The 17,020-nt window shown below is 36.3% G+C and overlaps 1 protein-coding gene across 7 annotated transcripts in view; it reads left to right on the top strand.

The window, feature by feature from the left end:
- Nucleotides 1–17,020, top strand: part of LOC126365791 (cellular tumor antigen p53-like) — a 142,576-nt gene that overhangs the window by 106,337 nt on the left and 19,219 nt on the right. For all 7 annotated transcript variants that reach the window (XM_050008373.1, XM_050008371.1, XM_050008369.1 and 4 more), the window contains exon 6: nt 9,817–10,039. In XM_050008373.1, coding sequence (XP_049864330.1) covers nt 9,817–10,039 — 223 coding nt within the window. The remainder of the gene's footprint in view (nt 1–9,816; nt 10,040–17,020) is intronic.

Here is a 17,020-nt window from a genome sequence, read left to right as displayed (position 1 = left end):
GTGTAAAGGATGATCTCAGTTTGCTGTGTATAAGACAGATGGCAACCGTAGCTCTTATAGTTACGACATGTGTTCCATAGGTCATACCATCAGCACTATGGAGGACCAATGTATTGAGTGTAGGCATCACATGCACTTACGACAACTGAGCAAATCTGCTAGTGCAGAGGATCGCCTGGGCACCTATCACCCTATGAAGTATAGAAACACACAGGTTCTGGCATACATTTTCAACTATTGCAATAGTATATTAAGGAAGTATTTGAAATTAAAGTAGCAGGTGACCTTACAAATAGATAGAGAGGTTCCTGCTTAAATTTTGCTTAGAATCCTGCTCTCTTCTTGTTCAAACAACAAACAGACAGTTAACACTACTTGCTCAACCTTTATTAATTAATATTCACTATTGATAACTCCTGATGTTGGTAGTCTTTAGCCATGTGGTAGTGCTAGATTTTATGGCATATGTGTGAACTATATAGATTCATGACAATAATGAAAATTTCTAGATGGGAAAATACGTAAATAAGGGGCATGGCAACCACTTACCTGTAGAGGATTGGTACATGGCACACACAAACACTTAATAGAAAATGGTTATCACTGGATTTCAAGCTGTAACTCTTTATTTAGTAGGTTGACACACACACACACACACACACACACACACACACACACACACACACACACACACACACACACACACAGAGTAGCAGCAAGAAAGTGCGTGTGTGCATGCATGCAGTCTGAGTAAACAATTTGGGCTCTAGACTTTCTGTATTATAGTGGAACTCATCATCACCTGGTTCATCTAAATCAGATTGTACATCAGAAAATACTTCTGTTGGAATAGAATTTAAATCCTCTGGTGGTACAGGACCTGGCAAATCTACACCGTGCCCTATTGCTTGGATGGCAGATGGAAGATTAGGATAGCTTATTACCTTCTTCTTTTACGAATTATGACCAGTAAGATCAACACTGCAAAAGTAGCAATCATCAGAATGATTTCTTGGCACCCTCCATATCATAGGAATAACAAATCTAGAGGCTTTTTTCTCCTTTTTGGATCATTTTCTCAGATCTGCAACACACACATGACATACCTTATGCGGCGCCCAAGATTTATCTTGATCACAAATTTTAGATCCAAAGTATGATAGATAAACCTTTTTCACAAAGTCTGTAATATTTCTTTAGCGTTTTTAATCACAAATATAACAAAAACTGTCAGCGGAGTTTTTACAACCATGATTAGACAGTGAACTAAGCACATGCACAGGAAACGGGAAAGCGACATTAGGCTAACAGTAAACAAAACACCATCTGTTAACACAAAAATAGCATCAAACTTTTTTGGCCAGCAAATGTTTTTCAGCAGTTCTACCAATGTCATCGACATTCATTACACCTCCTTTTTAAATTATTTTAACTATAAAAAATCTGTTAAATTCTTTTAAAAAATCACTTAATTTAATAAATTTACCTATAAAATGTGAAGATATGGTTGGTGATATCGTTGGCCTATGTTATTCAATCAGCAGTTATTAGTCAGTTTCCATTATCTCCACACACACATGCCACTATTCAGAGGTCAGACTTATATGCATTGTCAGGTCATGAACCTCATGTAAACTGCTGTTCAGCTACCTTGGAATTTTAACTCTGTTGCCCTTGTACATATATTTCATCATGGGATTTGTTACTGAGGGTGTTGTCTTGTTCAGAAGAACTTGGAATAGTGATTCAGGTTGTGGTGCACATTGGAACATCCAACAGAAAACAAAAATTAGACACTTGGATAACAGATTATGCTTATCCATTACGGATATTTTAGAACCGTGACTGTATATTAAATGTAAATAAGTTATACACAACTGCAACCAGTCACTATTTTTCAATAATAATGCTTTATTACATGAACCGGTTTTCGAACCCTTTCGGGTTCATCTGCAGATGATTTCGGGAGGATCCGGGAAGTTACATCATTACTGGTAGTAGCATAATGCTGGGTACTGGTTTGCAACAGTATAGGCGGCTTTATTCGTATCTGACGGCCTCCACTTTGATGTCCACAACACTTTCACATGAACTATATTAGTTTACACTTTGACAGTGACACTTTACCAGCATCCAGCATGCGCTTTACAACTGTTGCTTGTAACAAAGACCTTGACAGAGAGATATGGCATGAGCCTACTTTGTACAGAGATGTAATTTGTTGTTCTTTACATGTGTTAAAGTCGATATAGGGGCAAGGTTATTTTTATCAGAATGGTGATAAAATGAGAGCACTAGATAAAAAATAATAAATTACTACAAGAGCAAATTTCAGGTGATCTGATATGTTATTTCTACTTGTATGTTACAGGCAGTTTTTATTTATTATTTTTATTTTTTTTATAGCAATTATTATGTTTGGCATTAACATGAATCCCAAGGAATCAATAGTACAGGGTTATTGTATCTGCAGTGAGGTGCAGCTGTCTGTATGACTAGGACCTGTATATTTAAATTAATAACAAATCTTCAGATGAACTGTTGGCTTCTTTCTGTTGTTACGTTAACATGATCTGGAGTATTATCAAGAGCAGATTCTGTTTATTTTAGCTAAATGTATATGTATAAGAGTTATAGTGATTATAATGGATTAAAGCTGTTTGTACGGCTGTACATTTAATATTTTAAAAATCATTAACAAAAATTCTTTATCTGTTGACTTATTTTTATTCTAACATTAGATTGATCTGGGATATTGGTAAAGGCAGCTTCTGTTTGTTCCAGCTAGAATTAATATGTATAAAGTACTGATTTATGTTAGCAATGGAGGGCTTTAACATTTAGAGATATGGCACATGTCTTATTCTGTGGTAGTATGTTACTTTGACACCGGTGTGGTTAAAATTTAAGGAGAGGGTGGGGGTGGGATTTTGGAAAGGGGGGATGGTTGGGGGGCCAGTGTAGGGTTCGTTGGGTGGTTACTTGATTTGAACTAGTAGATGTTGAAAGTTCTGAAGGAGAAATTTGTTTCTCAGTTCAGTTTGATCATTGAGTAGGTAGTCAGGTGCTGTATTTGTGTAGATAAATATTTCAGTTTCTTCCAGAAGGTCAAGTATTGTGCCTCTGTTGGCAAAATGTAGTATTCGAAGATTCTGTTCTATGTTGTTTGCAGAATGATTGTGTTGGGTAAGATGTGAGGCAAAGCTGGACTTGTTCAGGTTGTTAAGACAGAGTGCATCCATGTGTTCTTTAAATCTTGTTGTGAAGCTTCTACCAGTTTGTCCATTGTAGAAGCTTGGACATGAGTTGCAAGTAAGCTTGTACACACCTGACTTTTGATATTGTTGTATAGTGGTTTTGGTGCTGTGTATGATTTTATTTTGTACTTTGTTGTTGGTGAAGAAACTTATTTTTATGTTGTATGCCTTGAAGAGGTTGGGAGTTTGGTGTGAAATCTTCCCTAGGAAAGGCAGGCTAACAAATGTGGTTTTCTTGTTTGTGGGTGGTTGTTCAGCAGTTGGTTGATTTAGTTTTGCTGTATGGATTATTTTATCTATTATTGCAGGGTTGTACCCATTGGTGGAGGCAATTGATTTAATAATTTCTGTTTCTTTTTGTCTTTCATTTGTATCCATTGGGATTTTAAGCATGCGATTAACCATTGTTCTGAAGAATGCTTTTTTATGTTGGTCTGGATGGCAAGGTGATTTGTGTATGGTAACATTGGTGGTTGTTGGCTTTCTGAAAATTTGAAATTTATGCTTGTGATTTTTATTTGCGATTGTTAGATGGGGATAGTTAATGCCTTCTGGTGTTTCTTGTTCTACTGTGAATTGGTTTTTATTGTGTATTTTATTAAGTTCTTTGGCTAGATTATCTATTTCTTATGTTGCTCCATTGAACAGAATGAGTATGTCATCAACATAGCGTTTGTAATAAAGCAGCTTATCTTTTAGTTGGGTTTGGGCCCTGAAAAAGTTATTTTCAAGGTTATTGATATATATGTCTGCTAGCAAGCCTGCAAGACTACTACCCAATGCCAGTCCATCTTCCTGACTGCAAAACTTGTTGTTGAACACGAAGTAGTTGTGACAATACGAGTTCCTGGATCTCTATGAGTTCATAGATTTCAGCTCTACCCATTGTCCCATGTTTCAGTAAGTTATTTCTTATTAAACTAATTGTTTCCTGGACAGGTATGTTCGTATATAGGCTTACTATGTCAAGAGATGCAAATTTAGCTGTGACTGGGATGGGGATATCTTTTATACTATTGATGATCTCATAACTGTTTTTAATAGAGTAGTTATTTTCAAATACATATGCCTTGCGGATAATATCATTAAGTTTTTTGGTGATTTTATAGCTTGGGCTATTGATAGAGTTCACAATGGGATGTATCGGACATTCGGTTTGTGGATCTTAGGCTGTGATCTCAGTTTTGGTGCTGAAGGGTTCAGCACTATACAGTGCTTTGCTTCTAATGGTGTCAACAAGAAGTTGCAGTTTTTAAGTAACTTTTTAATTTTATCATAGAATTTGAGAGTAGGGTCATATGCTATTTCCTTTATATTATTCTTTCTGAAAAATTCACAAGTTTTGCTAATATAGTCTGATTCATACATGACAACAGCTGTGTTACCTTTGTCTGCTCTGACAATGAGGACATTTTCAACTGAAAGTTTCTTATTTATGTCACATAATGTCTTATGTTCGGTATTCATCTTATTGTACATTTTGTTCTGGTGAATGTTTCTCATAATGATGTTGTTTGCCTTATGAGCTACAGCATTTTGTTCATTGTGTTTTAGTTTAGCTGCTGTACATGCAATTTTTGGGTTAACTATGAGATCTTTAATGTTGCTTTTATTTAGTGAGGGGGTAATGTTGTGCTTAAGGCCTTTGTTTAACAGCTTTAATTCAGTACTACTGAAGCATATTTATGTAGTATTTATCACTTTATCAAAAAACGTATGTTCCGTTTCAGAAGAGATACTGGGGGACCTCACTGCATTCTTTGAAATTAGAGCATTTATCTTTTTCTTGTGTCTATGTGAGATGATAATACGTTCTTTGTTTACATATGTATTGACATAGTCTAGGAAGACCATGAAGACATGAGCAACAAGTTAATGGTTAAGCTGTAAGTGCATATTATACAACTTTGAATTGAGCAGATCTTTCTTTTTGTAAAGAGACCTGATTTCAGTTTTTAACCAAATAATTTCACATCGTGCTTTTGCTATCTTGGCTTACATACTTTGACTCATTATTTTTATTCTGATATAATTTGGAGTCACATTTTCTGAGAGACATTTATTGTTAAATCTTATTGCAAGGATTGTTTTCATTAGTTTAAGTTTACATTGCTGAAATTCGCATGGTGTTCTAATTACCTGGCGTGGTATCAACAACAACAAAGTACAAAATAAAATAATACACAGCACCAAAACCACTATACAACAATATCAAAAGTCAGGTGTGTACAAGCTCACTTGCAACTCATGTCCAAGCTTCTACATTGGACAAGCTGGTAGAAGCTTCACAACAAGATTTAAAGAACACATGGATGCACTCTGTCTTAACAACCTGAACAAGTCCAGCTTTGCCTCACATCTTACCCAACACAATCATTCTGCAAACAACATAGAACAGAATCTTCGAATACTACATTTTGCCAACAGAGGCACAATACTTGACCTTCTGGAAGAAACTGAAATATTTATCTACACAAATACAGCACCTGACTACCTACTCAATGATCAAACTGAACTGAGAAACAAATTTCTCCTTCAGAACTTTCAACATCTACTAGTTCAAATCAAGTAACCACCCAACGAACCCTACACTGGCCCCCCAACCATCCCCCCCTTCCAAAATCCCACCCCCACCCTCTCCTTAAATTTTAACCACACCGGTGTCAAAGTAACATACTACCACAGAATAAGACATGTGCCATATTTCTAAATGTTAAAGCCCTCCATTGCTAACATAAATCAGTACTTTATACATATTAATTCTAGCTGGAACAAACAGAAGCTGCCTTTACCAATATCCCAGATCAATCTAATGTTAGAATAAAAATAAGTCAACAGATAAAGAATTTTTGTTAATGATTTTTAAAATATTAAATGTACAGCCATACAAACAGCTTTAATCCATTATAATCACTATAACTCTTATACATATACATTTAGCTAAAATAAACAGAATCTGCTCTTGATAATACTCCAGATCATGTTAACGTAACAACAGAAAGAAGCCAACAGTTCATCTGAAGATTTGTTATTAATTTAAATATACAGTTCCTAGTCATACAGACAGCTGCACCTCACTGCAGATACAATAACCCTGTACTATTGATTCCTTGGGATTCATGTTAATGCCAAACATAATAATTGCTATAAAAAAAATAAAAATAATAAATAAAAACTGCCTGTAACATACAAGTAGAAATAACATATCAGATCACCTGAAATTTGCTCTTGTAGTAATTTATTATTTTTTATCTAGTGCTCTCATTTTATCACCATTCTGATAAAAATAACCTTGCCCCTATATCGACTTTAACACATGTAAAGAACAACAAATTACATCTCTGTACAAAGTAGGCTCATGCCATATCTCTCTGTCAAGGTCTTTGTTACAAGCAACAGTTGTAAAGTGCATGCTGGATGCTGGTAAAGTGTCACTGTCATAGTGTAAACTAATATAGTTCGTGTGAAAGTGTTCTGGACATGAAAATGGAGGCAGACAGATAGGAAAAAAGCCGCCTATAGTGTTGCAAACCAGTACCCAGCATTATGCTACTACAAGTAATGATGTAGTTTCCCAGATCCTACTGAAATCAACTGAAGATGAACCTGAAAGGGTTCGAAAACCGGTTCATGTAATAAAGCATCATTATTGAAAAAAGTGACTGGTTGCAGTTGTGTATAACTTATTTACTTGGATAACACTTGCTTAAATGTTGCAAAGAAAGGTATGAACTATTCAGCAGATTTCATTTTCCACAGGTTTCCAGCAGAACTTAAAAAAAAAAATCAAGTAATAAACCCCAAATATTCAAATCCAAGTTGAAAGGTTTTCTTGTGGAACAATCTTTCTTTTCTCTACAGAGGTTTCGTTCAGTATTTGAGAACTTTTTCCTGTAATGTGTTATTTATTAATACAATCACTGTTTTTTAGTATTTTATTAATTATTTGTATCTTTGGTGTTTTTTAAATCAACATTCTATAAACAAAGAACTGACTTGTATGTCTATGAAGTTTTTCGTGATGGAGTCCTTGCATAAACATTTGTTCAGTTCACTTCCATGTCAGATTCAGATAAAATTCCAAGCTATCCATGATATCCACCATCATCTTCATCAGGGACTAAAACTTACTGCCATGAACTAGTAAGGTTCCCTCTTTTATACCCGTAGAACGGCATCCAATTGGCTGGACTACATCGTGATGCCACACAGAAGTAGCACTCTCTACATCCACAGATTTAGCCTATGATCTCTATCTAGCATTGCTTGCAGTGCCATCCAATGCATCAGGTGGTGAAGTGTTAGAAGTATTCCTCTATGTTTTTTCCTCGTCAAGTGCAGGCTTCCATGCATTGTTTCAAAAGGTCTAATTTCAACAGCTTCTCTGGTCACAGAGTCCTGATAGTTTGAAGCATTTGTTCAAACAAAATCTTGTACTTATTTAACAGGCTGTGCTCTGCCACTCCAGATATATCCAAATGGCTGTATTTCAGGTGACTGTTTAGAAAGAACAGGTATTCTATCTGTGACACTATGTTAATACATTTTATGTGTGAAAAATTGTTATTAAGAGGAGGAGGAAAACAGAATTAAAAATCAACTGATAAAGAAAATGAAAATGATAGAAATAAGAGGGGGAGGTGGGATGAATGTATGCTGCAATAAAGCTGCCCAAGCCAAAAATTTAGAGATCATGATTGACCTCCTTTGTTGTCCCATTTACATTTTTTCCAGACTATTGTCGTACTCAAGTAAAACTCCATTTATCTTTGCCCCCCTTCTTTTCCTTTCCTTTTGTGTTTTTGTGGGTATGTGAATACGGAATGTAGTCGAATTAAGTCGGGTGATGCTGAGGGAATTAGATTGGGAAATGAGACACTTAAAGTAGTAAAGGAGTTTTGCTACTTGGGGAGCAAAATAACATGTTGGTCAAAGTAGAGAGGATATAAAATGTAGAATGGCAATGGCAAGGAAAGCACTTCTGAAGAAGAAGAATTTGTTAACATCGAGTATAGTCAGGAAGTCGTTTCTGAAAGTATTTGTACGGAGTGTAGCCATGTGTGGAAGTGAAACGTGGACGATAAATAGTTTAGACAAGAAGAGAATAGAAGCTTTTGAAATGTGGTGTTACAGAAGAATGCTGAAGATAGATTGGTAGATCACATAACTAATGATGAGGTATTCAATAGAATTTGGGAGGAGAGGAGCTTGTGGCAGAACTTGACTAGAAGAAGGGATCGGTTGGTAGGAATGTTCTGAGACATCGAGGGATCACCAATTTAGTATTGGAGGGTAAAAATCGCAGAGGGAGACCAAGAGATGACTACACTAAGCAGATTCAGAAGGATGTAGGCTGCAGTAGGTACTGGGAGGTGAAGAAGTTTGCACATGATAGAGTAGCATGGAGAGCTTGTAATGGATCTGGGAGATGTGTTGTTTTCTACCGGATTTGTCGATACCAAATTGTAAATGTTTTCTTATATTTTTGTCAGAATTTTTTTATTGTAATTTGCCTTGTTTTATATTAATTTACTTATATTTTTGAGAGTGACAGCATATTGATTACTATTAGTAGATGTGACGAGGAATATCAAAGAGACTGATTACAGGTGGAAGCTTGTGTGTTGTGTAAAATGTCTTTGACACTGGAGTAATCTTTGACTGTAGTCAGTCGGCAGTGAACTCTTGGTGTGTGTTGACGGTAGAACAATGTGCAGGTCGCCATCATAATAATTTGCTAGTGAACAGGGAAAAATCAGTTACGTTACTACTTTTTTATATAAACTTTAAGAAGAAACCACATTCGAAGAAATGGTATTTGAAGCACCAAAAATGAGGCAAACGCATTGAACCAGGTCATTTCTGCAGCCGACGATACTGCATTGTGGAATCATACTTCCACTAGACGACTGAAGCCAAGACAAATATCATCTTGTAAACATTTCACGGAAAAGGTACTGTCACGAAATATGCCAAATTTAAGTAAATAAAAATAGTGAGCATATTTCAAGCTGCATCAAACCAGTCTCAGGACTGAAGACCACAGTGCCATAGGCCCACAGTGAGGAGAACATAAAAATATGAAACATGCAAGAATTTTTTTAAAAAAATACATGCTAGTGTCCTTCCACAGACCCTACTTTTAAATGTTCTTCAAGGATGTGGAATAAGTCAGGAATTTCAAATATATTTTGACTCACAAATTAATACAAAACTTATTACAAAAATGCATCTCTTCTAAACATCAATATGGACCGCTGTTTACATAGTAACTTTCTAATGTTTCAATGACAGTAGAGGGCTATTTAAGGCTCTGAATGTGTATTTTGTCATATAAAACAATTTAATTTCTCGGAACCACTTACTTGACACTTACGAAACCTTTTCTTCTTTTACTCTCCCACTTTTAATACAACTGGAGAACCAATTTAAAGAGGGTTTGGAAAAAAATGCATCTACTTTTACTCTGAAAACTTTCATTTTAGTTAATCATTTTTTGACAGTATTTTTATTTTTGTCCAATATTTACTGACAAAACAATTTTTGTTTTCCTTTTTAGATGTCAATCTAGCAGCACACGTACTACGCTGTGCTTCAGCAAATGGTGCTGATTACTTCAAAAATGCATCCAGTGGTCGTTTTAGTGTTCGTATTCCAGTCGAGGCCCCACAAAGTGGAATGGAGTCTTTCATTGTTTGCTATAAATTTACTTGTCTCAACAGCTGCCAGCAGCGCAATGGCAGGCGAGGAATGGGAATTATCTTTACTCTGGAAAATGACGGGTGAGTTACCGTCAATTATAAGAAGTTTTTTTGTTATGCGTTCTAGTGTTAGCTGTACATGTTATTTTGCATTTGTTAGATATGTGTAATTTTAATGTCTAAAACATTTCAGATTGATATGTACTCTATTTAAAATTATTTCTTCTTTAATTTTTGAGCAAATAACTGTAAATGAAAACTACTCACTTTAAAGATCAAATCACAAATGATAGTTAGAAATTTGCAATAGATCTGAAGTTGCCATGAAATGTTGAGTGTGATGGTAGTGGAATGGGTCTTAATAGAGAAGTTCAGTAATGGATAGCTGGGAAAGAATGACTGGAAGTAAGTGAGAATAAGTTCTGATAGCAACTATCTGACTGTGGCCTATCTCTTACAAAATGAGTTAGCTCTAACTCACCTCTGTGTAGAGAACTGTCATTTAACTTGTGACTTTCCCCCTTGTCGAGAAGAGCCTGCTTCTAGTCTCACTATAACGGTGTAATGTTGCACAGGGTACAAATAATGTATCAGCATACTTGCTTTCTATTTTGAGCAGGGTGCCGCCGGTTTGAAGTATCTGTTGTGTTTTTGTGAGGGAACGAACCTTGTACCCAAACTCTTAGGTGTCCACAATGCCATTCTGGATCCACTTTAATGAATAAAATATCAGTATTAAGATATTTTACATAACTTTATGTATTTGATAATCTACTGTATTTTTTATACTTTAAACTATCAGTTATATTACTTAATTTTGCTTTCAATATTTTAGTACCTGCAATTTCCTGACAGATGTTTCCCTTAAACTGTACTTCATTAGTAATTAAAAATAACGATTATTTCCAACAAGTACTGGAATTAGGCGTTCCTTGGTAGTGGAAACAGTCTTGCAATCAAAGTAAATGCTTTTAAGACTTTGTACTGATTAGTTTTTTACTGGTATTAATTAGGTAAAATGTGATGTTGGTAGGAAAAAGTATATACCCCCTACAACAAATTTCATTATGAATAGATTTGATATGACATTATGGAATAAAGAAATGAGAACGTTTCTTATTTTTTTTATTTCTAAGTCACCTGTGACTAAAAATATTCTCTTTGCAAATAAATTGACTGTGAGTGGCATGTTAATGGCAGGTAAAGAGACATCATCCAGTGAGAACTCGGTTATTATACCTATCCCCCCTAACCTACCAATCAGAGGTGTTGTCTTACACAGAATCTGAAAGTAGGCAGTTGAAACACATTTCACACATTGGCAAGTCTGCTATGTGCTACCCTGTATGTCAATGAGAAGCAAGTACGAAAGGATAGAGGTCTGTTAATCATTGGCTTTTCAAACATATGGCAAATGATGGTACCCCTTAGAGGAGGGCTTCCCAACCTGTGGTCCGCAGACCCCTTAGGGGTCCGCCGGCTCTTTCTAGGGGGTCCGCAGCCACCTTTCACCAAATCGTGTAAAATAATGAGTAAAATTATTGAATAAAAATGTGAAAATCAAATAAATCACTATTTTTTTCATTTGTGAAAAACGTGTACTTTTACTTCAGGTAATGTCCCCAAGCAGCCTTTGCAGTTCCTAAGTGAAAACATATACACAGTTTAGTGGCGGAGAATGCGGCTTCTCTGATCAACTGTTTAGCAACAATACGCGGGTCGTTTGTGCTCTGGATCACAGCGCTAGATGCGCTGAAACCTTTTACGCATGCGCGGAGCAAGCTTTGTCGACCAATCACAGCGCTCGCTGGCACGTATGTGGCCCCAGGCATCACTAATATGTTAAACTTGCCTTGTCAGTGCACTACCTGTTTCATAAGTCGATTTTTGACCAGTTTATTACTTCTATCATGGATCGGTGGCTGAAGTCGGGATCATTGAAGAAGGCTGCAGTTTCTCCATCGCCTTCACAACAAGGGAAGTTTCCAGTTGAAATGAATGAGGAAGGAGGACGACCAAAGGAAGACTTTACATACATTTGAACATTTTTCTTCGGATTTCACATAAAACCACACGCACACACACGACTGTTAGGAAATATGCATGCTCCTAACTAAATAGTGGAAGTGAACAGACCATAAGCGACAGCTTGTCAACAACGAACAGTTTGGATGTGACGTTGATTGCTCTTGGAGGAAGACAGCTCCAATGTGTGAAATGTCAATTATCAAGTAATTGTAATCAGGCTATAATGTGTTGAACAAAGGGAGTAAATCCACTAATAAGTGTCTGGATACAGTGGGAATTCAAATTGGATTGTTAATTTCAAATTGTTTTCATTCATCTCAAAACCAGATACTATTGATACTTGGGGGGGGGGGGGGGGGGTCGATGGGAACATGGCACCTGCATTAAGAAGCTTTCAGTTCCCATGGGTTTCGCTCTGAAATTTGAAGTTACTGTGCTCGTGACTGACTAGGGGTACGCTATGAATTTTCAACTGAAGAAAGTGTCCGCCAGCTGAAAAGGTTGGGAAGCCCTGCCTTAGAGGAATGGCAGAAAAGTATGGAAAGTTTCACCTTATACACTCTGTGTGTATACATAAAGACCTGATTCAACATGTTGAAACGGTTGTTCGAGCAGCCACTGATGAAAAAAGGTGCAATCAGTTGCAGGTTGTGGTGCACATTGGAACAAGTAATTGTTGTCATCAGGTCTCTTGAGGTCATGCTTCATACTTGGTCCATTCCAGAGACCACAGTCCTCTGGTTCTGAGCCGAGCAGAAGGTTTGAACCAGGGACTTCAAAGAGTCTGTGACAAGCTAGGCTATTACTTCCTGGATGTATACCTTTGGAGTGAGAATTTTAAGATCCCGCTAAGTGGATCAGCAGGACACAACACATCGGGAGCTGCTAACTGGGTGTCTGACTGTGTATGGAGTGTGCACAAGGTTTTTTTAAACTTAGATAACCCCCATCAATTCCAGGTAATGATAAATGTAGGAAACACCAAAGTATTAGTGGAAGACCCAAAGAAATTGCCCTCACAAATGAAATGATTAAAATTCTGGTGATCAACAGCCAAAGCATTTACAACAAAGTCTTATAGTTTGAAGTGGCCTTAAAGAGCTGTGGAGATCATATGTTAATACTCAGTACATAGAGCTGACTAAAACCCAAAACTGACAACAGAGAGTTTTGGGTAAATCTAAGTATATTAAAAGGGTAGGCTAATGGAAATGTTGATAGTGTGCTTATTGCACTAGACAAGAAATCAAAATCTGCTGAGATAAAAGTTATAGTTGCATACCACTTTGAACAAAATATAGTATCAAGGGTGGCACAAATTTGTTATTTCTGTTGACCACCAAACTCACTCCCAGATGTTAGTAGGAACATTGGAATTTGCTTATACAGATGTTTCCTGAGCATACTTCCTTATATGAGGAGACTTTAATCATCTAACCATTTGATTGGGATAGTTAGTTTTCTAAGTGGTGGTTGTAGCAACACATCTTGCAAAATAATACTGTTTTCTCTGGAAACTCATTAGATGAAGTGGTTAAGAAGGCCACTGATGATGGAAATGTATTCAATCTAATTACAACAAATAGAAGTGACCTCTTTGAGGGTGTCTATATTGAAACTTGTATCTATGACAGTGAGTCTACCAAAGTACAAAGGGCAGCTACAGTAAGTAGGAAGATCTTGCGAGTGTTCAGTTAATTTGTAAATTACCTCTTCACCTCTGAGAAGTCTCTGAACCCCAAAATGATAATTCTTCTTATTTCTGCAGAAAAATTAAATTCCTACCAAAACCCGGACTTGTCAATGTCTATTTATAGGAAGCCTTTTATTATGCCTTTAAATTACAAAATGTGGTCTGAGATTAATCAACCAGGTACATTCTTTTTAACAAACCCCAATCTTCAGAAGCAAAAACAAGAGTTTCAGCACATCAGTATTTACATTATTATAATAATATGCTGGTTGTTGGTATTCCTTGGCACCATGGTTTATGTAGAATATTCTTTGCCAGATCGAATTACTTTGCACGTCATGATGCTAAGTACAGCTCTAATGTTCTTGGGATGGCATGGAGTTCAAGTGAAATACCTCGGACAAAAATAATAAAAATGTACTAAACAAGACTTGCTCCTTGATAAACACTCTTCTGCTAATAAAGCTTGTTCATGTATGCTCAAAATTGGTATGAGATTTCACCCTCAATCCACGAAATGATTTATTTCCAAAAAAATATGGCTGCAAATCATCTTGGAAATCTTGAACCCTTACACCTGCTGCCCCCTTATAAATGAATACTAAATAGTTTCCATCTATAATATTCCAATGTAAAAATAACTTTGGTTAATCGGATTATGCTTTATAAATTGCATTCCGACAAATGCCTCTTTCTTTTTTCTTTTTAGATTAATCAAAAGTCTGTATGTAACATATGCAAAATCATGTTTAACCATAAATAGTTTTATTAATGTCTAGCATTGCCAAATGAACCAGGTAAATCATTAGTGCAGCAGTTTACTTGGAAGGTGAAATTTAGAAATTAATGTATGGTTCATGCCTTCCCTTGCCAAAACTTCTTTAAAGTGTTTGCTCTTAACTGTGTTCCATTACCCAACAGCAAATTTTTAGGTTTATCCACATTTTTAAAATGATCTCTTAATTTCACTGTAACATTATGAGATGTTATGTGCCTTACAGAATATAATTTTACATGTTTGGACAAGCATTCCATTACCACAGATATATACAAAGTTCCTCCCCAGCCCCTAGGCAGAGCACCTTTGAAGTCCATGGCCAATAAATCCCACAAATTAAATGGAATGATGGGGTACAATATAGTGCGCAATGTACCTTAACTTTGTGATACATTTCACAAGATCTCCAGATTTTTCTAACTACACAATTCATATTCTTAATGTAGTAAAATTTGTTCATGTGCATGATACACTTTTTTGGGCTACAATGGGCATATCGTCTATGTACATACTAAGTTATTAAATTAATGCTGTTTTGTGGGATGCATAGTAACCATCTAGCTGTGAATCAATATTCCAATTGTCAGTAACATCAGTATGACTTTTGTGCAAGACAGCAATTTGTAAAAGTAAGTGACTGTCTTTGTTTTGTTTCCTTTTTAAGTTTCTACAAAAAATCTTTGTCTTGCTCATATGTATTTACCTTCAGAAAATAAACAGTAAATTTGCCCCGATTCCTTTGCATTTTGCTTCAAATGAAGATCTGCAGGTAGTCAAGACAGTGAATCGAGCACTATACAGTGTGTCCCAAAAAGAATGACCCGATTTGAAATAGAATTATTTATTAGGAAGAAGGGCTTAACACTAACAAATAGCATACTAAATTACTCAGAAAAGACAGAAGTTTATAAAAAGCCATCGTAAATGTTCAATATGTCCTCCATTGGCTTCATGGACGACATCTAGCCGGTAGCTGAATTCATCCCAATCTGAGTGCAAGGTGTCTTCTGTCACTGAAGCTACAGCAGCTGATATTCTGGTTTTTAGTTCATCAGTATCATGAGGTAAGGGAGGAACGTTTTGCACAAAATTAAATATGAAACACCCTCTGAACTGTGGTCACTGATTGAGTACGACTACATTCAACTACACAATATGCCTTCCATTGCACGGACGCCGTATTGCGCGAGACTGACTGCATGCTCCAGGTCAGCACTCATAGCGACATCTAGTGGATTTTTTCTGAAACTCTGAACTATGCCAATTACATCTAGCACTGTTTCAGTTACCTAGTGACATTTGTCTCAATGTTATTACAAGTTAAAATCTGGTCATTCTTTTTGGGACACCCTGTATTATCTTCTCCCTACACAAATTTAATAATGGAGTGGAGTTCCTGTGGAGGGAGAGCCCAGCATGTTTGCCTACTTTGTAAATGTTTGCTCTTTAATAGAAATGTCGATGTTCTGTGATCTGTATGTAGTACTGTCTCATGTCTTGCTTCTTGAATGACTACACTACTGATAATGTTTCCTTTTTCATAATGCTATAATTTCATTCATTTTGTGTGAGCATTCTGCTGGTGGAAGCTGTTGCTTTTCTCTCTAATGTGTGATCAGTCACATACTCCTGGAATACGAGACAGCCCAACATGTAATCCAATGCCTCCACCTGGATATGAAAAGGAAAAGCGAAATTCAGGTGAACCAGCACTTGGCATGCTGCCAATGCTTGTTTTATTTTTGAAAATACTTCATAGCAGTTTATATACCAATGCCCTGCTGTATTTTCTTTTAATAATCTCATTAAATTTGCTGCATAATCCCTGAACTGACAAGGCATTTTCTGTAGAAGCCCACCATCCCAAAAAAGATTTGACTTGTTTTTTATTAGTTGATTCTGGGTGCAGTGTGATCGCATCCAATCTTTATGGATCAAGCTTAATTCCCAGAGCATTTACAGTGTGTCCCAAGAACTCAACCTCATTTCTCCCAAATTGCAATTTTGACAATTTAATAGTGATACCTTGGGAACCTAATCTCACAAAAAAATCATCATGTGTTTACAGGTGTTCTTCCCATGTTGTGGACATAACCACTATATCATCGACATATAGCAAGACACTTTACTTTGTAATTCATTGCCTCTTGCTTTACCCAGAGCTCTTGTGAGAATGGAGACATGTGTTTAGACCAAATGGTGGTACTTGGAGTTGATATGACTCTTCTTCAGACAGGTATACTTCCATGAATCTTTGTGTAAGGCACTCAACCAGTAACCTCCATCATCAGTCCATGGTGCTGATATATTTTGCTCCTTCACACTTCACTAGCAGTTCCTGTCCCTTTCTGGCTCTGTTATTCTCTTTACAGTTTGTGCATCCAATACTGTACATTTTAACAACAAATAATGGATTATTGTAACAGGCATTAGACATTTCTATAATGTTTGATTCTAACATTCTTTCAGTTTCTTTTTGTACTAATAACTTTATCGATATTAGTCTGGAGTAGGGTCTGATGTCAAATGGATTGTGTGTTTTAGTCTTTAACCTACAAACAAA

This window comes from Schistocerca gregaria, chromosome 4, assembly GCF_023897955.1.
Source record: "Schistocerca gregaria isolate iqSchGreg1 chromosome 4, iqSchGreg1.2, whole genome shotgun sequence".
Classification (NCBI taxonomy): domain Eukaryota; kingdom Metazoa; phylum Arthropoda; class Insecta; order Orthoptera; family Acrididae; genus Schistocerca; species Schistocerca gregaria.
Note: the sequence above shows the minus strand (reverse complement) of the source record. Positions and strands in the feature narration are given on the sequence as shown.